The sequence below is a fragment of the Microtus oregoni genome, unplaced genomic scaffold (genome assembly GCF_018167655.1).
Source record: "Microtus oregoni isolate MIOR12 unplaced genomic scaffold, Mior012 000166F_ref0000362, whole genome shotgun sequence".
Lineage (NCBI taxonomy): Eukaryota > Metazoa > Chordata > Mammalia > Rodentia > Cricetidae > Microtus > Microtus oregoni.
The window spans coordinates 412,659-433,773 of NW_024544821.1; the positions used below are offsets into that span (position 1 = coordinate 412,659).

The 21,115-nt window shown below is 44.3% G+C and overlaps 1 protein-coding gene across 4 annotated transcripts in view; it reads left to right on the top strand.

Annotated features, from left to right (window-relative positions):
- Nucleotides 1-21,115, top strand: part of LOC121445216 (oxysterol-binding protein-related protein 1-like) — a 189,042-nt gene that overhangs the window by 112,785 nt on the left and 55,142 nt on the right. For 3 of the 4 annotated variants that reach the window (XM_041647234.1, XM_041647235.1, XM_041647238.1), the window contains one exon: nucleotides 17,378-17,534. The exons of the other annotated variant lie outside the window; for it this stretch is intronic. In XM_041647234.1, the coding sequence (XP_041503168.1) occupies nucleotides 17,378-17,534 (157 nt within the window). The remainder of the gene's footprint in view (nucleotides 1-17,377; nucleotides 17,535-21,115) is intronic. 4 annotated transcript variants of the gene reach the window in all.

Sequence of the window (21,115 nt, forward strand, 5' to 3'; positions counted from 1 at the left end):
GGGGTGCTTTGTAGGCCAGGCTGGACTTGAACTCATCACCCTGCCTCAGTCTCCCAAGAGCTGGATCACAGGCATGTGCCATCGAACTTAACTGACTTCTGAGCTTGGAAGTTGACATTAGAAGATTTGAGATGAATATGAATGGGAGAGAAAGGTATTTAGAGACCATGAGACTGAGACATTATTTTATGGAAAGGAATGGAAGAGAGGGAGCATGGTGAGAGAGAGGGCAGGAATGAGAACAGGAGGTTAAGCCAAGGAAGCTGTGGCAGTGGGCCTAGCACAGGGACGGAAGACAGTAACTGCAGGGTTGTAGACTCGAAGGAGTATTCACTTCATAAGACAGGATCAAACTTTGATAGAAATACAGGGGAGTTAAATCAGAGGAACGTATTTTCACAGTCAGACGTGAGATAATCAAAAGACGGTGGTGGGGACTGTCAGTTTAATGTGGGGTGTGTAAAAGTAGCGACTCTTGCTGGGAAGGGAAGAGGATGTCGGATCTGAGTACAGAATGAACTTGAGTGAAGGTTTTACTCTTGCAGGAGGTAAGAAGGTGGTGCAATTAACACTGCAGGTGGCTTATACTTCTTGTACCTCAACCCTGTGCTCCGTCCATTGGTATTAACTTGTGGATTCTGTGAGTGACTTCCCAAAGGAAAATCAGTAGAGGGATTCTTGTATGGTGGTTTGAATGAAAAATGTCCCCCATAGGCGTACATATCTCAACATTGCATTCCCAGTTGGTGGCACTGTTTTAGGATGCTGTAGAATTATTAGAAGGTGTGTGATCTTGCTGGAGGAAGCATGTCAGTGGGGTGAACCTTGACTTCTAGTTTATCCTCTCTGCTTCATGGTTGATGTTGGAGATGTGATGTTACAGCTTCTGGCTCTGGCTGCCTGCTGTCATGTCTCCTCACCATTAGCCCAAATCGTCTCTTTTCCTTAAGTTGCCTTAGCCATGGTGTTTATCACAGCAATAGAAAAGACACACTGAAATACACATGGGTTTTTCCTCAGAGCTTAGGGTTTGTGTTTTTCTTTTTTGAGACAGGGTTTCTGTGTGTAGCTTTGGTGCCTGTCCTTGAACTAGCTCTTTTAGACCATGTTGGTTTCGAACACACAGAGATCCTCCTGCCTTTGCCTCCCAAGTGCTGGGATTAAAGGCGTGCGCTACCACCCCCGAGCTCAGAGGTTGGAAATTGTTGTAGGCACCTATAACTGCCTGCGTGCGTGTGTGTGTTCACGTGTGTGGTGGCCTTGGAGAGCAGAGGTGTTGGAGTCCCTGAACTGGGTTACAGATAGTTGTGAGCTGCCTAGCATGGGTGCTGGGAACCAAACTTGAGTGCTCTGGAATAGTACTAAGTGCTCTTGGCTGCTGAGCCATCTCTCCAGGCCCTTTTTCAGAGGTTAGTAATGGCTTGATAGCCCCCTTCCAGGCCTTCTTCCAAATTCGCAAGTATATAGACTTATATACATTAGGGCTCAAAAAAAATGACTTTAAGTACATATTTGATTATTCTGAATGAGTTTTTCACTTAGCCATGTGTCTCGGAACTCCTTTTCAGTGTTGCAGCTGCAGCTTAATCTTGTTCTGTTCATGTAGTATGATTTCCTTAACCATCCTCTTCTGGGAAGACATTAGCAGCTCCTGCCATCTCTCTGCTTCTGGGTATGTCAATAGCAGTCACCCCTGGGAGGAGGAGATAGCAGGAGCTGGAGTTCCTTTGACAGCACTCCCACATCTGCTTCTTGGTCAGGTGGGATTGTGTCTGTTGCTCTGGCTTGTTGTGTCGAGCAGGCTCCTAGTCGAGCTAATAGCATATTGTCTGTTGACTGTAAGAAATCAAAAGAGGGACAGGGCCAACCCTTGAATGGCCCTCAAGTTTCGTTACGTCTGTTTAAACACAGCAGTTCATCTGCGGCGTCTCTGATAATTCTTGATGCAAATTTAGGGAATCATAGAACAATGCAAAAGCTGCATTGAAATGAAGCCTGATACCCTGTGGTCAAGCCCTGCCCTGCTGTTGACCTGGCTGCACAATTCACGAGACCAGAGGAGCTCTTGCTGAGTCATGACGTCATCTCACACAGTGTCTTCACACTTCCTCCTTCACTTCTGTTAGGAAAGAGCAAACCCGACCCCTTAGTAGGCCAACCTTTAATTGTCCTGCTGTCCATGCTTTCCCAAGGAAGCTTAGTTATTGCTTCATTCACTAATGTTAAAATACATGTAACTTATTAAAGATTGATTCAGAGTTCCAGCACTTAAAAGTCCTAACATCAGCTGAGTGGTGTTGTTGCACCCTTTTAATCCCAGTACTTGGGAGGCAGAGACAGGAAGATCTCTGTGAGTTATGAGGCCACCCTGGTCTACAGAGTGAGTTCCAGGACAGTCAAGGATATACAAAGAAATCCTGTGTTGAAAAAAGCAAAACAAATCCCCACATCAAGGCATCAACTGGGCTGTGTTCTTTCTAGTGGTTCTTTGCCATAGTGGCCCGCCTGCACTCCTTGACTCCAGGCTCCTTCCGCATCTTCAGAGCCCGAGTCTCTGATTCCATGGATCCTTCCTTCTGAAAGGATCCCACGATTACACTGGGCTCACCCAACAAATCTAGGACATTTTGCCATCCCTGAAATTTCTAGGCCAGGTAGCTTAATCATGCCCCCTTCCTCTTTAACCAGTATTCCTAAATATAACTTATTTAGCCCATATAATGAATGCTACCTGCATGTGTGTTTTCAGGGGTGACCATTTGGCACTGGACAGCCAGTTGTTGTGCACTTCCTGGAGTGACTTTTGCCACCTCTCTGGTTCCCAGCTCTCCTCCATTGCTTATGAGGCTCTTCTCTAGCCAGTTTGACTTGTTCGTTGGTGTCAACTTGTTCAGCTCATGTTTTGGCAGTTATGTTATAGGTGTAGCTTCTGATATTACTAGGAGGCACAACCTCTCAGCAAACTCCCTGATCCTCTGACTTCTACAGTCTTTCTGCCCCCTCTTCCTTGATGTTCTTTGAGTTTTCAGTCTAGGAATAGTTGGGTCCAGGCTCCATGACTGTGTGCTTGGATTGGTTATTGTTTTCTGTTTGCAAAGAGAAATTTCCTTTTTAAGGGGGGAAGACTATACTTATCTGTGTATATAATGACAAATATTTAAAGATTGTTATTAGAGATTATGCTGGTTTAGTAAATTAATGTTTCATATTTTTCTCTAATAACCATGACTTTATGAGAACTGGCTAGAGGGATGGCCCAACCATTAAAGGCTAGGCTCACAACCAAAAATTTAAAAGAACTGAGTGACTAGCTGAGTTTCCAGTACCAAGCATATCTCCCTCTTTTTGAACAGGTCTTACATGCAATTGGAGAGCTATTAGTTACTGCCAATGTATGTGTACTGCTACGGTATCCATAGTGCTGTTGTGCCCTGCTGGTCATTGATGTAACTCACAGGCATCATAGCTGGGTAGGACTATTGGTTGCTTCCCTCCTTTGGAAGCTTCCATGGTAAATTCTAGTACCATGAAAGCTAGTACTAAAGGAGATTTTCAGAACGGTTCTAACTCAGTGATCTCTGGTTCCTGTTTCTGAAGTGCATGGTGTCTTCAGCAACAGAGATTTTGTAGGCAGAGTTTTGACCTAGGCCAGCTCTGAAATAACCACACAGAGACTTATTAATTATAGATTCTCAGTCAGTAGCTTGGGCTGATTTCTGACTAGCTCATACAAGTTAAATTAACCCATGTTTCTATCTATGCTCTACCACTTGGCAGTTCCCTTCTTCAGCATGATATCTTCATCTTCTGCTTCTTCTGTGTCTCTCTGGCTACTCCATCCTCTTCTCCCAGTGCTCTCTTTTTGTCTGCAAGTTCCACCTGACCGGTTTTTTGCCTAGTTGTTGGTCAGTCAGTTCTTTATTAACCAATGGGAGTAATACATATTCACAGTGTTCAAAAAGATTGTTTCACAGCAGGCTTTACCTTCCAACTCGAGGCCTAACCAAGAGCATTAGCAACAGGCTGTATAACTTTGGGAGTCTCTTGGACAGCCCTGACCAACACAAAAGAGGTTTTCTCTCTCTCTCTCTCTCTCTCTCTCTCTCTCTCTCTCTCTCCTTCCCTCCTTCCTTCCTTCCTTTGATCCTGTGAGTTGTTCAAGCATCCTTGTTATTTTACTCACCTCTCCTTGATCTGTATTTTAATGAGAGCCTTTGAGGTCCAGCCCCAAGGTCCTCTTCAGGGTTCAGATTGGAAGCTACAACAAGTAGAAAGAACTTTATCTAAGGGCTATCTGAGAATGAGTGAGTTCTCACACCATGCTGTTCCAAAAAAACTCTTTATCCTTCTGCTTTTATTCTAATTCTCCTGTCCTCTTTCTGATTCCTCCTGGCTTCTTCTAGCTTTCATCCTCCAGCCTAAAATCTCTCTCTCCCAGGAGCCTTGAAGCCATAAAGAAATCACAGAAGTTACCTCTCCTTGGTCAGAAGCACAGTCCTAGGTAAGTGATAGGAGCTGAGCCATTGCCATGGCAGCACAGGGTCCAAGGTTACAAGAGTAAAACAGCGACCAGAGTGTGCGTGTACAGTGCACAGTTTTATTGATTTTGAGACATAGGTCTATTGTTAACAGACTTAGCAAGCAAAGAGCTGGCATGTTTTTCCTAGGGTGTTTGCATAGCAACCTGATTACACATCTGTGACTCTGACCTTGTGCATAACTGCAAAGTTCCAAACTTAAGATCTATTTACAAAACACCTTTAGTCTAGTTTGAACTTGCTGTAAGGTAAAAGTGAGCTAATTGTGTGCAGTTGGTCTGAGCAAAAGAACAAGGCAGGCTTTTGAGCGACCACAGATCTTGTGGGACAGATAGATCCAGTTATGAAGCATGTCCCAGTATATATTCTATAATCAAAACTATATAGCTACATGAAAAGCCACCTTCCTGACTACCCACAGATATATGTGTCCATAGGATTGAGATGTAACCATGAGATTACATATACACATCACACACAATTACATACTACAATTCAGGTATTGGGGAGACACCAAGCTGCTTTAGCAACAGTGAGCAACAGTTTCCAGAGTCCATGGTCCTGCAGACCTTGCCTGAGCAAGATTAATCTCCATTAGAGAATCAATCCTTTGGTGATTGACATTTGAACACTAGTTGTCACCTGCTGTGTATTCCCACGGCCTCTGACAATGGTTACTTTCTTCCACCTCCTCTAAAGAGACTCCCTTTCCCATTTCCCCTCCTAGATCCCTTGTATTCTGCCATTCCCCTTTACCCTCCTTTCTCCCCTTTATCTCTATCTACCTCCCTCTTCCTCTCTAAGAGCCCCCATTTCCCCGTTTCCCTGATCAGATCACTTGCACCCTACTATTACCTTCTCTATTGTTCCCAAACTCCTAATCTGGCAATAGCCCCATTTTAATTTCCTGGTTTCTGTAGTTACTACAAGCTATGTATTTGCATGTGAAGATTTGGCACTTGGAGCCTCCAGTAAGAGAGAACATGGGCCATTTGTCTTCTGGTCTGATTTACTTTCTCACTGTGATCTGTCCTAGTTCCATCCAGTTTCCTGAGAAGGTCATGACTTCATTTTTCTCTAACTCCAAGTAGTATACTAGAGTGTAGATGTAAAACAGTTCGTTGTCTTTTTTGTTGGTTATAGAGCATTTGTTTCCATTGTCTGATTCTTGTGAGTAGAGAAGAAATGAGCATGGCTGAGCTAGCATCTGTGGAGTAGGGTGTTGAGTCCTTTGGGCATATGCCAGGGAGTGAAATAGGTGGGTAATGTGCTAGACTTATTTTTAGTTTTTTGAGAATTCTCCATGCTGATTTCACAGTGGCTGCACTGGTTTGTGATCTACCAACAGTGAATGCAGGTCCTTTCCCCCTGCGTGCCCCACATCGCCTGTTGTAGGTTATTCCACTGATCTTTGGCATTCTGACAGGGGTAAGATGAAATTTCAAAGTTGTTTTCATTTTAAGTTTCCTAACTGCTAAAGGTTAGGAGAACTAAATTTGAGAAATTAGCTGTTATTTTTCTTCTTTTGAGAACTTCATTTGGGTTCCAGACCCACTTTTCAAATAGGCCATTTGCTTTGTCTAATTTTTAAGGCAGGGGCTTTCACTGGACTGAGCTGTGCATTTCAGCCGGGCTGGCTGCCAGCAGGTAGCTGAGATCCACTTGTATCTGCCTGCTCAGTCCTGGGGTCAGAGACAGATGTGGCTATGCCTGGCTTTTTTGTGGGTGTGGGGATCTAAGTGTAGTTTTCATTATTGTGTAGCAAGTACTTTACTCATGGGACAACATTACTAGCTTTTTTTTTCATTTTGTTTGTTTATTTGTTTTGTTTTTGTTTCATTTTTAAAATTAATTTATTTTGAGGCAGGGTTTTTCTTAGTGTCCCTGGCTGTTCTGGAACTTGCTCTCTAAAGCCAGGCTGGCCTTGAACTCGAGTTGCATATGCCTCCATTACCTGGCCATTACTATCTTTTACTTTAAAGTTTGCTTTCTCTTGACCCTTTTGTCACCCTCTTTTAAAAGTAAAAGGGTTCTTTGATTTGACTGGATGGGATTTCACATTTCCCTTGTGTCCCCTTGAGCATTTCCAGATACACAAAGCCAATGGAAATTTACTACCATGGTGGGCAACACCCATTATGGCACAGAGCCAGCGGTGACTTGTAATAATTTTCCCAACCATGTGGGATCTCTTGAGAAAATTACTTTTCCAGTATGCTTAGTGACTAAATATTTTACACAGTTACATAAAGTGGACAGATTTTTTTCCTTACAATTTTATTAAATTCACTTGAGTTAAATGATTTAAAAGGAGAAAAATCTAATGAGGCATCACATTTTGTGTTCACTGGGGTGTGAGCATGTCTGTGTATGTAGAGTGAAATGACTATATCCAGTAAAATCCCAGCTGTGCTTAGTGGACATATTATGGGGGAAAGCTCCAAGCATTTGCTACATATTTCAAACAAAAAGATTTAACAAGAAGCCAAATGCTAGTTAGTTCTGTGAAAAAGCTTCATTCTACCAGCAAATAGAGTTGTAGAAATAAGTTTTAAAAAATATAAGTGGTTCCTTCTATATATTTCTACTTCTCAATTTCACCATTTGCTTTAAGCTGTTTTCTTCTCTTCCAGAGCCCATGGCTTTCAGACATCCCTTCTCCAGAGTAGACCCCTCTTCTGGAGCTGTGTATTGCACGGTACCTGGCACTTCTCCAGAGTAGACCCCTCTTCTGGAGCCGTGTACCTGGCACTTCTCCAGAGTAGACCCCTCTTCTGGAGCCGTGTATTGCACGGTACCTGGCACTTCTCCAGAGTAGACCCCTCTTCTGGAGCCGTGTATTGCACGGTACCTGGCACTTGGAGATGCACAGCAGCCACACTTTCTAAAAGCTCGGTGACTGGACACCGACCAGCCTGCCTTATGAATGTATTGAGTGTCAGCAGGAGACTGAGGTTATTAGCGCTTGCTGACTTCATACATCCCAATCCCTGCTGCGATTCTGTGCTGGTGGGGGATGGGTGGTGGCAGAGGGGCAAAGAATGAGATGAGCCCAGAAATTAGACTTTTGCTTAAGTAACCGTCAGGCAGCACTATGGGACCCCAGAGCAGGAAGCAGCAGCAGCTTGGGGAGAAATCAAGTTGTAGACTTTGAGTCTAAAGTGGTCTGCTGAGGGATTATTTTTCTGTCATTTAATGCCATTTTATTGTTCAGTGTTAACAGAGAAGTCCCTGCCTTTGACTCTTGTGAGCTCGGGATGATTCTTATGTTTACTTTCGTTTTTAGAAACATGCAGAGATTAGTTGCTCAAGAAAGGCTTTCTTGTCAGACTTTCCTCTTACTACTGTTTCAGTTGAATGCCCATGAACTGTACCTGAAATCCAATCATGTGGATTATGTCATTTAACGGAAGCTAGTTTTAACATTTTTAGCAGTCTTAAGTGCAAGGTTTTAATAAATCATACCTTTTATAAATCAGAATTCAAAAATCAAGATGGAAATAACTTGTTTAACATGTAGAGTCAGTGACAAAGAAGAGTTATGACATGTGTCAAATGATTGAACCCAGCAGGTGCAGCAGGTGGTAGCTGATACCGGTTTACGTATAGCAGATACAGGTTTGGAGCAGCATTATGAATGCTGTTGGAAAAGCTGGAAGGTGCACTGTGAGCATTTAGTAAGACACTGTTCACTACTCTCTGCTTTAATTCCCACTCTCTTAACTCTTTCCTTCTGCAGCTTGACTTTTAATAGCTGTGCATTTATCTGACCATCATCTGTGTTGTTTTCCTGTTCTCTGGGCCTGTTGGTGTTTGGTGATCTCAGCCACCTCTTTACATGTCATATTTCTGCTTAATAATCTAAATAAATGCCTTATTTGCATTTTTATAACACTTTTGTTTCTTATCTCCTTAACACTATGACTTCTTGGTTTGACCATTACCAAGCCTCCTCTGTGTATATGTGCAGCATTGTGGAGAGCACGTGATTGTTACTCCAGCTCCTCTGTGTGTGTGTGCAGCACTGTGGAGTGTCAGTAGTGGAAGTGCTCTGGTTGTCCTTGTGGCATTTAAAATTACCTATCTGCTTACTCAAGCTGGGCATATGTTGTACGTACATCCTGGTGAATGCAGTTTATCCTTTAAGTTTTGGGTCGACTTTGGATTTTTTCCCCTTCCATAGTCTAGGTTCATCTTAGCTCACTATGTAGCCCGTGGTGGACTCAAACACATCCTTCTCTTTCAGTCTTCTGAGTGCTAAGACTATAGGCCTACACCACTGGGCCTAGATCCTTTGTGTAACTGTCTGTCTCTGTGTGTGTATGGTTTATTATTATTGACTAAATCAGTGTCTATGTTGGGATTTATTGTGCATTTTGTGCTTCCTAAGCATTGAGAGGATTTTGTTAGTCAAATATATTTTGAATGCATGGTATCTCAGATGCCTGCTTAGGAATAAATATACCCAGATAAGAAAGATCCAGTCTTTCTAATCAGTAGGCTTGTTGGCAAGCTAGGAGAGACCACAGCATAGGAGAAAGGGACGTGCATGATACGATAGCTTGTCTTCCAGCCCCCTGCAGCCGCAGTCCTGAGTGCAGATTCACACAGCCCACAGACCTCTGTTTCTTTTCTCTGCCCCACCCTACAACCCTGCTCTGACATTTCTTCCTAACCTTTGCTGTGACCCCAAGGTGAAAATCTGTTCCAGCTGTTTTACAGACACCAATGACCTGTATTTCTACAGCGGTAATGCTAATATGGCTAAACCTGTATCTCCTTTGGTAAGCTGAAATTTGTATAAGCTTCAAAGAATCGGAGTAATCAAGTTTGGATCCACTTGTTAACAAATCATACAAAAAGGGTTCCAAATGTAAGATTTTTCTTTTTTCTTAAGCTCCTAAACTTTTACTTCTGCCCTGTCTATGTCTTAACAGATTTCCACCAGGCTAACGATTACCATCCATGAAACATGTACAAATTTGAAGCTACTGAGTTCTGGACTTACTAAAGGTTAATACGAACCAGTCCAGCTGATGTAAATGCTCCCTGCCCCTTCACCTGGAACAGTTAATCAGACGCTTCTGATAAATAAGCCTTTGACTAACCCGTTCAGCTTTCCTGGGCTTTGACAACCTATTCCTCAGTTCAGCTGGAAGCAGCTATGGAAGGTATCTCCCTGTTCAGGCACCATCTCTGGGGGTTCTGTTTCCCCGTTCAGCCTGTTGGCCCTCAGTCCAAGAGGGGAAAGAGCAGAAAGTACAACAGAAGTTTTGTGCGCGGCCATACGCAGCTCTTTGGGAGATGGATTTCAGTGAGTCAGCTCGATTTTATTCCAGAATATAAGGAATATATAGGATTGGGGAGACTGGGGACATACCCTAATTTGTACTAAGTGACGTGCTTCTGTCGCAAGGCTTGGTATGTGGCAGTAGGGTCCTATGGCAGAGCTCCTAGCTCAAGTCTTCTCAGCAGGGATCCGTGCCAAGGGGCAAGCTGAAGACGAATCAGGCATCTGGTCTAGAGACAGTTTTTAGATAAGGTCAGTCCACTAGGCCCAGGGATTCTCCAGATAAGGACAGGTAGAGAGCAGGAAGCCTTGCTGGGGAGGGAGGGAGTTTCCATATTGGCAGGCTTAGAGAAAGCTGCCAGGCTGTGGCAGACTGCGATCTCCAACCAGCCAGCAGTGTGATCCGACAACTCCTGCCAATGTGAGTCCAAATCCAAACTCTGTGACCTGACTCAGTGCAGCACCATTCTCTGAGGACCCTGTCTTTTCCTCTGACTGCCCTCCTCTCTGGCTGTGCCGTGCCGTCTTGGTCACATACTTTGGCACCAACACCCAGTATTCTGCCTCGCCTTCAAGTCGTTGTCTTCATCCTTCCCACTCCAGCTGATTTGTCATGTTTTCTCAGAAGCTGGCCCTGACGTTCCCAAAATTAGATCCCCCATCTTCTCAAACATGTGGTTTATGTCTTATAGTGAGTGGTAGATACTTGGAGGGCATCAGCTGTACCTCATTAATCCCATCAAACTGTGTCTAATATAAGTCCTTCAGCTGGTGTGTGGCAGGCTGATCTGCTGGTCACATGAAACTCCCTTTCAAAGTACAATTACTTTGTAACTGGGCTTCAGTGCATCTCTCACCTTCCTGAAAATAATTTTGAAAAAAGCTGTCAATCAGGACTAATTGAGAAACTTGAGATTTAGTACTCAGGTGCATTAAGGTTTCCCAAAACCTGGATGTTGTAATTCTTCAACTACACGTAAAGGTCGCACATTGAAAAGAGTGCTAGATGATTCTTTAAGGACCAGGCAGTTGCTTTTGAAAAGCTGTCGCAAGCACCACCATACAGTGTGGCTGTCTTGACCTCAGACCTCCTCTGGGGAGGATGTCTAGAATGCCTGTGACCCCCGTGCATGGCCAAAATTCTGTCCATGCTTTTGTTAGCTCCCTTCCAATTACTATAGCAGTCTCTTGGCAGCCATCTCTGAAGTCATTTTATTTTCAGTTCGTAATTTATTTGAAATATGATTTTGTCAATTTTATTTCTTTGTTCTGCTCACTCATTACTGTATTTTTGAGTTTTATATGGCTGTATCTATTACTAAATAGGATTGTGGCACTGACATGAAAGCTGCACTTTGGGTTATTCTAGGCATTTTAAGAACAGTTCTAGCTGGATGGTGGTGGTGCACACCTTTAATCCCAGAACTCAGGAGGCAGAGGGAGGAGGATCTCTGTGAGTTCAAAGCCAGCCTGGTCTACAAGAACTAGTTCCAGGACAGGCACCAAAGGTATACAGAGAAATCCTGTCCGGAAAAGCCAAAAAAAAAAAAAAAGTTCTAGTTCATGGCTAATTATAAATAACAAAAGCTTAAAACTGAGCCTGTAACCTTAAGAGAAGGAAGTGTGATTTGGACACTGTCCACGGTTCTTCCAAGTCTCCTGTGATGTGCTTGTTTGTTCTTGGGCTGCTCTTCAAAGGGCATTGTAGAGCATTCATCGGGACCGCCCAGGAGAATTACTGGCAGGGTTAGATTGTGAACTCTGACCTGTTCTTCCAGATTTAAAATGGTAGGAAGGATTAATTAGTCAACACCTGGAACATGCCTAGGCTCCGAAAGGCAAAGGCAAGGATTGTCTTAATTCTGGAGTGATGTTGGAGCCTCACTATCCCAGTCCCAGTCCTGGGCCCCCTGTTTTTTAGGAAGGGGACTGTGTTAGTCACACTTTGTCACTGTGACACGGCAGCCGAGCAAGTCAACTGGCAGGAGGAAAGATCCCTTTGCACTCCTGGCCTTAAGTTTAGTAGGCCTGCAGCGAGGCAGAACATCAAGGGAAGGTGGCGAAGGAGCCACTTACCCCAGATTGGCTGGGAAGTGGGTGAGGGCTGGGCAGGCACCACAAATAAAATACAATCTTTGAAGGCACATTCCTAGTGATCCACGTTCTCCAGTCAGACCCCACTGTCTACAGTTCCCACCACCACTGCTTAGGTTCTCAACCTGTGGGTCTCAATCCCTTTGAAATATTTACATTATGATTGAAACAGTAGCAAAATTACAGTTATGAAGTAGCAGTGAATATAATTTTATGGTTGGGGGGGCACTGCACCACGAGGAACTGTGTTAAAGGATCACAGCTTGAGGAAGGTTGAGAAACACTGACCTAGGTAGAGCCCTTTTGTCCCATCACTTCTCTCAAGGGCGCCTCTGCACATGGTCATTAGTCCACAAGAGAGGAGTATATTCCATATCCAAGCCACCGTGCCGCATTCAATTTGAAATGTGTGGAGAATAATTCTGAGTTTTATATGAGTACTTACCACATTGAAAACAACTTTAGAGGGTTTGTATTGTCTCAGCTGTTGTGTTGGCCCTAATGTTTCTCTGTAGAGCTTCGTTCAGCGCTTTTTCTGTACATTACAGCAGCCATGACAACTCAGCTGACTCCTTTAGGAACTAGGTAGGATAGACTCACAAATAGAACTGTACCAGATCCCCTTTCCTGTCTTTGGGTTCTGTGGATAGTCCCAGTTGTCCTGAGAAAGATCAGGGAGTGATGCCAGAAGTTTCAGAGCCCTTCCTTTACCCTGTTTTCAAGGATGGGGTAGCATCTTAAATTTTTGAACCCATTTGCTTATTCTAGGATCATAGGAAAACTCCAGGAGAAAGGTAAATGACTGTTTGATATGCTGTGGATCTAGCTAAATATTAAAATCAGTTTTTGTAATTACATTTTAAAATGTTAGCAGAAAAATCAGTGGAAATAATTATGTTCCCATATGGTGATCCTTTGATGGAGGTATTGAAATCGGAGCTGAGCAGGCCAGAATTGAGTTCATGTATCAAATGTGTAAGGCCTTTGACTTTGCCTTATCAAGTTTTTATTTAGAGCTGCATTTTTGTGGGTTTTTGTTTGTTTTTGTTATTGGTACTATAAAATTTAAAAGCACCAAGTTTATCATGCGTTTTTAAATACGCTGTACGGTGGGATTTGGTTCATTGGTATTGCTATGTGTCACCTTTCCTGTCTGATTCTGTCAGCTTCTCATCACTGACAAATGCCGGAGGTAATTACTAGAAGCAGTAGGTTTATTCTGGCTCACAGTTCTGGAGGTTCAGCCTGTTGTCAGCTGGCCACAGTACGTAGGCCTGTAGCAGCACACTATGTGCAGGCACAGCCAGCCGCACTGCTCACCTGCTGATGTTAGCCACTGTTCTGTCGCTGTTAGACACCATGACCAGGGCAACTCTTACAAAGGAAGCATGTAACTGGGCTTCCTTACAGTTTCAGAGGTAAGTCCATGACCAACATGGCAGGAGTAGGGGGGCTTGCAGGCAGGTACGGACTCGAGAAGTAACTGAGAAAGCCAATTAGATTCACAAGCAGCGGGCAGAGAGGGGGGGAAGGGAAAGGGGACAGGGGAGAGGGGAGAGAGGAAGAGAGACATTGGGCCTGGCATAGGTTTTTGAAATATCAAACCCCACCCCCACTGACAAACCTCCAGCTAGGACACACCTCCTAATCCTTCCAGTCAGCTCATTAACTGGAGACCAAGCATGAAATATATGGGGGCCACTCTCATTCTTCTCCAGACCCAGCGACCACAAGGCCTCCCACTAGATCCTGCCTCTTACGGTTCCACTGCCTTTAGGTAGTTTGAAGGTGGGGAGAAAGCTTTTAATAGGTGAGCCTTTACTACAAGAATATGTGATATACAAATTGTAACAACGTCTACTTCAAAACTACTGCATCTCCCAAGCTGAAACCACTAGATGTGGTTTCTCCTGATTCTTGGTTTTTGTCTTTATTTTTGTTTTTATGAGTTCTGTGACTTTAAATACTGTGGAACAAGTAGTCAGCACATGGAGACATGAAACACTGTCCTCTCCAATACTGTGTTTTCCTCGTAAGCAGGGATGGATATATTGCCCAGTAACAGCTGATAGTCGAGTTATAAGACCTGGCCTATTGGCAACTTACAATGGAACAGAATTGAACAGATTATGTTGGTGGAAATTTCTTTTCTGCCCGGTGCCATAGCTGTTCAGTCCCAAAGAAACACACAGAGGCTTATATTTTTAATTACAAACTGTTTGGCCTATTGCTTCGACTTATTACTAACTAGCTCTTACAACTTAAATTAGCCCATAATTTTTATCTGTGTTTAGCCACGTGGCTTGGTACCTTCTCTCAGTAAGGCATTCTCATTTTGCTTCCTCTATATCTGGCTTGTGACTGTGTCTCTGCATTTACTGTTCCCAATATTCTCCTAGTCTGGTCACCCTGCCTATACTTCCTGCCTGCCAGTATGAGTGACAATCTTTACAGTATACAGAGCATTATCCCACAGCAAGGTTACGGGGTTGAATGATCACCAAAGAGGCACTGACAAGCTTTACCAGGAGACCTGAAGATCACCCATGTGGCTAGGCTCTGATGAGGATTGTTAAGCCTCCACACCAGCTACAACTTTGGTGCTGATGTGGGGAAACCGCAGTGGTTTGTGTGAATAATGAAGGATTTTGCATCTGATCTGGATAAATGTGTCTGAATATAAATAGTGCCACCATGGCTCTCCTTTTGAAACAGCCATGCTCTGGGAATGGATTGATGCTTTTGATGCTAAAGGTGTGCTCCTTGCAGGACAGGTCCCTGTTGCAATGAAAGTGGTCTGTATCACACTGCACTGCCTGTCATGAGGTTCTGCACTTGCCAAGGATGCTGAGCGTCCTCCCTTCCCGCATGATCAACTGCATGGCTCATCATAACCACGTAGTAAAAAGCAGTTGCCTGAAAACAAAAGTTTAGTTACTTTCAATATAAAATAGAAAGGTGTCATCCCTTGATTTGTTTTTATCTTATTTGCCCTTTGCTGGCTTTTGGTGTTTTTTTCTCCCTTCTTATCCTATGCAGTAGGTACACGATGCACATTCCTTCCTGCATCTAGCTGCTCCCACACTGGCTCATTCTGTCGCCGTTTGCCTGGGACAGTTCCTATATGGTGGCTCTGTTGTCCTTCTCCCTGTTCTTGTCAGCGTACTCAACAGTCAGCAAAGGGCTGACACTGTTCTCCCTGAAGTGGATTGTTGCTTGTGACCACTGCCCCCATTCTGACTTCTACCTTGATACCCGGAACAGTTTACTGAGCACATCTATTGCGCACACTACTGTCTGGGAATCTCATGTGCCTGCCTTGCCCATGGCTCCTACAAAGGCAGGAATGAATTGAGCAGTGCCATAGATGGCAGATGAGTCACAATTAGGATTAAAAAATGTTGGACTCTGCAGAATAGAGGTAATTAGTAACCTTTGTCAGAGCTTTCTAGCGATAGGCCAGATAGAGAGGAATTAAAGAGCAAGGTATAAATGGATAAGGGTGGGGAGAAGGAGGGGTAGGAACAGGGAGATGACAAGGAAAAGGGATGCAGGTGCCACTAGCCAGAGAGGACACGGATCTGCTGTGACATCTGATTGTGTGTCCCTGGGATGAACGCGGTGGCCCCATGTCCATGTTCCTAAAATGACTAGTACACTTAAGGAGGGTGGGGCTTCAGCCTGTGTATTTACCACATTGGGATCTTGTTTGGAGAAAGACTATCTTTGCGCATAGCAGCTCCTGCTATCTCTTGTTTACTGTTTACTGTCTCCTTTTTAGTTAAAAAAAATAGAAAAAGCTTTTTTTAAGTAGGCAAGTCCCTTCCTGTCACTTGTGTCTCTTAAATTTCAGACATAATGTCCTATATATAGCAATGTTTCAGAACATTGTTTGATTGCTTTTTTGCTTTCGACATATAAATTACAAACTAAAAATGCGTTTCAAATCATTCTAAGACAAAGTTGCTTACCTTTTGAAATTCTTCATAGTTTACATATGAACGAATTGCAAGATGCAGGCATGACCCTATTCTCTGCAATCTGTTTCCTGTTTTGATGCATGTGTGGTCCTGTAGCTCCTTGGCTCTGTGCTTTCAGTTGTAACATTTACCATCACATACTCAGGGCAAGGCAGTGGTATGAAATATTATCATATTGCTATGCACAATTTAATGCTTACAAGTAGTTTCTGGAATATTCTGTGTAGTTGTTGAGCCAAAGTTGACCTCAAGGAGCTAAATCTGTGACAAGCCAAACAGGTGGAGGAGGACTACTAGTGTCTTTGTTGTGAGGAGTGGAGGGAACGGAGCTGTGGCCTTCTCCCAGTTGGGACTCAAGGTGTCCTGTTGGTGTAAGCAGCAGTGATACAGCTAGGACTGTGGCCAGCCTTGCTTCTTCCGCATCAGCCTGATGGGATGACAGTGAGACTCCAAGCGTTGAGCTAGGTACTAGCATGCAGGAAGGTGCTGAGTGCTAGGAAGAAAGCAAGCCTAAACCACTTGCTTCTGAGTTGAGCTACAGTATATTTGCAGCAGATGGGCGTTCAGCTCTAACACACACTGAGCAGGTGTGGCAGCCTTGTGAGGAGAGTTTCTGAAGGTGGCACAAGTGAGTAGAGTCAGGTGGGAAGTTGTAGACGGTCCTGAGTAGTGCTTTACCAGAGACAGAGACCTCATGGACAGAAATGTCCTAGAGAGTGAGTGCCTACTGCTTTGAGCTGAAACAAACTATTAAATAAGGAGTCAGAAAACTGGTGTTCAGAAACTAAGGCGCTGCCCCCAAGCAGGAGGTTAACAATGTTGATAATCTGGAGCCTTGCCCTACCTTCCCCCAAAGCATCCTAGAGATGCTCAGAGGAAAAGCGGACTGTGAAAGTCTGGGCAGTTGCATGGATGGTACAGGAGTGAATCATCATCTTGGTCCCCAGCAAGCAGATGGCTCCATTTTGAATACACAGGCAACTGGGAATGTGGCATTCCCACTCTAGAGCACTTGCCCAATCACTGATGGAAGGATGCCAAGAATGGGGCGGTTCTGTGTTGTTCTATGTGCTTTTAAAATTCCTTTCTTTTTGTTACTGCAGTGATGTGACTTAAACTTCTAAGTATAGCACTGTAGATCTTCCATTATACATGAGTTTTTAAAATTGAACTTTTTGGGGCTAAACTATAGTTAAGATGCCTTGAGAAGGAAGAGAATAGAAGCAATCTTTGGCTACCTCTAAGTATATAAAATCAGTTTAATTGTAACTTTATATAAGTGTGCATCTGTCACATAAATCCCTCTGAGTCGCTGTGGGAGCGGGTTCTCTGAAATCTCTGAGGAGGTGTTTACGGATGGATTGTGAAAGGGCAAAGCTTGAGTTTCACAGCCCAAGGCTTTGAGGGAGATATCCATCGTTAGTGAAGCCTGTACCCAAGTTCAGTACGTTCACCATGAGCCTGTTCTGCCACAGGTTCCGAGTCCGAGGGGTCCCTGACTTGCGTGGAAGCTGTGACAGCACACTCCTTTGAAGAGAACGAAGTGCCCGTGAGCAGTGGGAAGCACAGAATGTCCGAAGGAAAAGATTGTGGTGGGGGAGACGCGCTCTCCAATGGCATCAAAAAGCACAGGTATGGTAGCCTTGGATGTCATCAGTAGTCACTGGCACACGGCTTAAGATCATGAAAAGGAGTGCTTTTTCTGCCTCCTCCCCAGGATGGGTGTTTGTGTTGCTCGGTGTGCCACCTCCGAGGCAGAATTAACTGGAGTACTCTTTGTCTGCTTTGAGTAATGTCTGCTGTAGGTGTAGGACCAGAGCACAGGCTTGGCGTCCTTCTGCAGCTTGTCTCTCAGGGAATGTCTAGATCCTTCGGTTGAAGTAAGGCTCTCAGAAGCACCCATTGAAACTGATGCTCTGTTCCGTTTTCATCTTTTATGACTCTGCCTCCCAGTGCTATTTTGGTTCCTCGTCATTTGATCTTGTTGGTTTTGAGAGGGAATAGTAATGGTGCCAGCCTGCTGTCACAGTCTAGTTAAATTTAAACAAAGACTGTTACTAAGGCCAGGGTTTGCTGAACACATCCACTTTACATGCTCCAATAACATTAGTTTGGTTTTATTCTCCTGATGGGCTGGTGCTAGAGATAATCTGCAATGACAAGATGTAACAGACACTGACAAGATCACAGAGTGGTAGACCGTTGGTTGATGTTTGTATAGAGACATAGTTTGTAAAATTACTAACAAGTGAGATATCTTGTTTTGTTTTGTTTTTGGTAAGGAGATGCTAATGGTTAATTTCTACAAAAGTCTTGTGTGTTTTTACTGTAGATTGTGTAACACTATGATTCTGACCACAATTGTCTCAGGCATTGTCCAGGACCAGCGTGCACACCACTGACCAGCGTGCATGGCACTGCTCTGGTGTGCAGGACTGCTCTGGTGTGCAGGACCAGCGTGCATGGCACTCCTCTGGTGTGCAGGACTGCTCTGGTGTGCAGGACCAGTGAGCACACCACTGCTCTGGTGTGCAGGACTGCTCTGGTGTGCAGGACCAGCGTGCATGGCACTCCTCTGGTGTGCAGGACTGCTCTGGTGTGCAGGACCAGTGAGCACACCACTGCTCTGGTGTGCAGGACCAGTGTGTACGCCACTGCTCTGGTGTGCAGGACCAGCGTGTACGCCACTGCTCTGGTGTCCAGGACCAGTGTGTACACCACTGCTCTTGTGTGCAGGACCAGCATGCATGCCACTGCTCTGGTGTGCAGGACCAGCGTGCATGCCACTGCTCTGGTGTGCAGGACCAGTGTGTACGCCACTGCTCTGATGTCCAGGACCAGTGTGCATGCCACTGCTCTTGTGTGCAGGACCAGCGTGCATGCCACTGCTCTGGTGTGCAGGACCAGTGTGTACGCCACTGCTCTGGTGTCCAGGACCAGCGTGCATGCCACTGCTCTGGTGTGCAGGACCAGTGTGTACGCCACTGCTCTGATGTCCAGGACCAGCGTGCACACCACTGCTCTGGTGTGCAGGACCAGTGAGCCAGAAAGTACAAATATGTTGAGAAAATGTGAAGTATTTAGTTCATATCCTATCTCATCACCGGAGGCTTCAGTGAAAGAGCAAGAACTTTGCCCAGAACGTGTCAAGGTTTGTAGAAGAGTCTAGGGACAGCAGGAAGCAATAGGAAAGGCACTTGAGTCTCTGCTCATTTTGCCTGGAAGGTGGAGGGTTGGGGAGTAAGGAGGGAAAACAGTGAAGAGTCTCCAGCAGTCTGGGCATGGGGCATCCTATAACCTGCTGGACATAAGCATGTTTCAGCAATCCACCCTAGAGAGTCCTGAGGAAGAGCCTGCTATAACAACTCAACAATGTGGAGGTTGGGCGAGGGTACCACTGTCCTGTGATGTACAGGCTGAATATTGTCAGTCAAGTACCTGTTCTTGAAGGCCAGTGCACATCGAACACCTGGGACAGACTGGCAAACTGAATGGAGGCAGCTGAATCAGTGAAGGTAAACTCCCCAGACTGGCCAGGCCACAGGGAATTCAGCCCCAGAGTTACATTCTGAGACTGCACCACAAAGATGGGTGTCAGCTTGCCTGATGGGACTAGTCCCAAGGGTTCAGATCTTAAAATTTACCCTAGGAACAAGCTGTCAGGCCACGGGGTCACTTTGAGTGTGTTAGGAAGAAGCAGAAGGTGGGATGGGCCTCAAGCTCATGACAGTTCGTCATAAGCCCAGGTTGGCTTTTTATTGATAGGAATTCCTGTAGGAAAACTGTGACGTCATACCATGGTGAGGTCACCATTGCTATGCTAGGCTGAGAAGGTAGTGGAGAAGCTGCTCTTTGGAAGCAGGGCTGAGGCTCAGCGGTCCTACTGGCCCACCCCTTTATCTTACCCCTCCTCCTGAGATGCTCTGTAGCCCGGAGGTGCTTTACCAAAGTTAGAAACCCACAGACTGTCTCAGCTTGCGCATTTTAAGGACCTTATGGTGAAGATGTATTTGCGCTCATTCTAGCCTGTTCTGGACAGACGCTTGTTGTGGGCGGTAAGAGCCGTTTTCTAGGACAGCAGCAATCTGCAGCTCTGCTGGAATGCACTGCATGGCAGGTAGCCAAGGAAGTGCTGTTCTTCATCTAGGCTGTGAAAAAATAAAAATAAAGACTAATTTTTCAGGTGGGTAATTACAGTTTTAAAAATATTGCAGAAAAATTTAAGCATGCCAAGAAGTGTAGAACATATTGTTTTGAATCCTGCATATCTATCATCAATATTATGCATATGCCTTTATTTCACCTAAACTTCATCTCATTTCCTATAACTCTAAAGCTAAACTTTAGGTTATATTATCTTTATTGTTTATTTTTCAGGACACATTTTTTTTTCATGTCTTTCTGAAGGTCTTGTTTGTCTTTTCGATCAACCATACATGATGATATGTGATTTGTAATCAGTCTCTTGAAGTCTGTTCCAGTCTTTAAATCAATAACTTTTAAACTGTGAAAAGAATACATATGTATAGCTGTATTCATGTATTTTAAATAGTACACAAATTTTTAATTGAAAAAAATGTTTGCATGTGTTGTGTACAGCATGGTAATTTGAAATACATGTATATCATAGAATGGCTAAGTAGAGCTAATTAGCATATGTACTACCTTCATACATATTTTTGTTGTAAGAATAATTACGATCTGCGTTGCATTGTCATAAACTTTCTGCATCATTGTGCAATAGACGCTTTCAGCTTAGTTCTAAAAAACAGGAAGTGTGCCAGGTGTGGTAGGAAAAGGCAGGAGGATCTCTGTGAGCTGGAGGCCTGAGTGGTCTACACAGTGAGTTTCCGGACTGCATAGAGAGAGCCTGTCTCAGAACCCACAGAAGGCTTTGCTTGTTATGTGTGTGCATGTTAGGACTAATCTAAGTTCTCTCGCTGTCCACACCTTAGCAAGGTGCTGCCTGGCCAAGAGCTCCGCATCTTTAGCCCAGTCTCTCCTGACTAGATCACAAACCAGTTACTATCATGGATGAGTAATTATTTACATATCTTCAGATATTTAATTAGCTTTCAAATTTCCCTGCTTGTCTCATAAAACTGTGTCTTAGTAATTAGATCTGAAATGTCACTTAGCAATAAGGACCCAGAAGTTCCACATCTTCTGTCTGGCAGAAATGGCTGGAAGAGTCCTAGGCTTTCTGTTCCTGT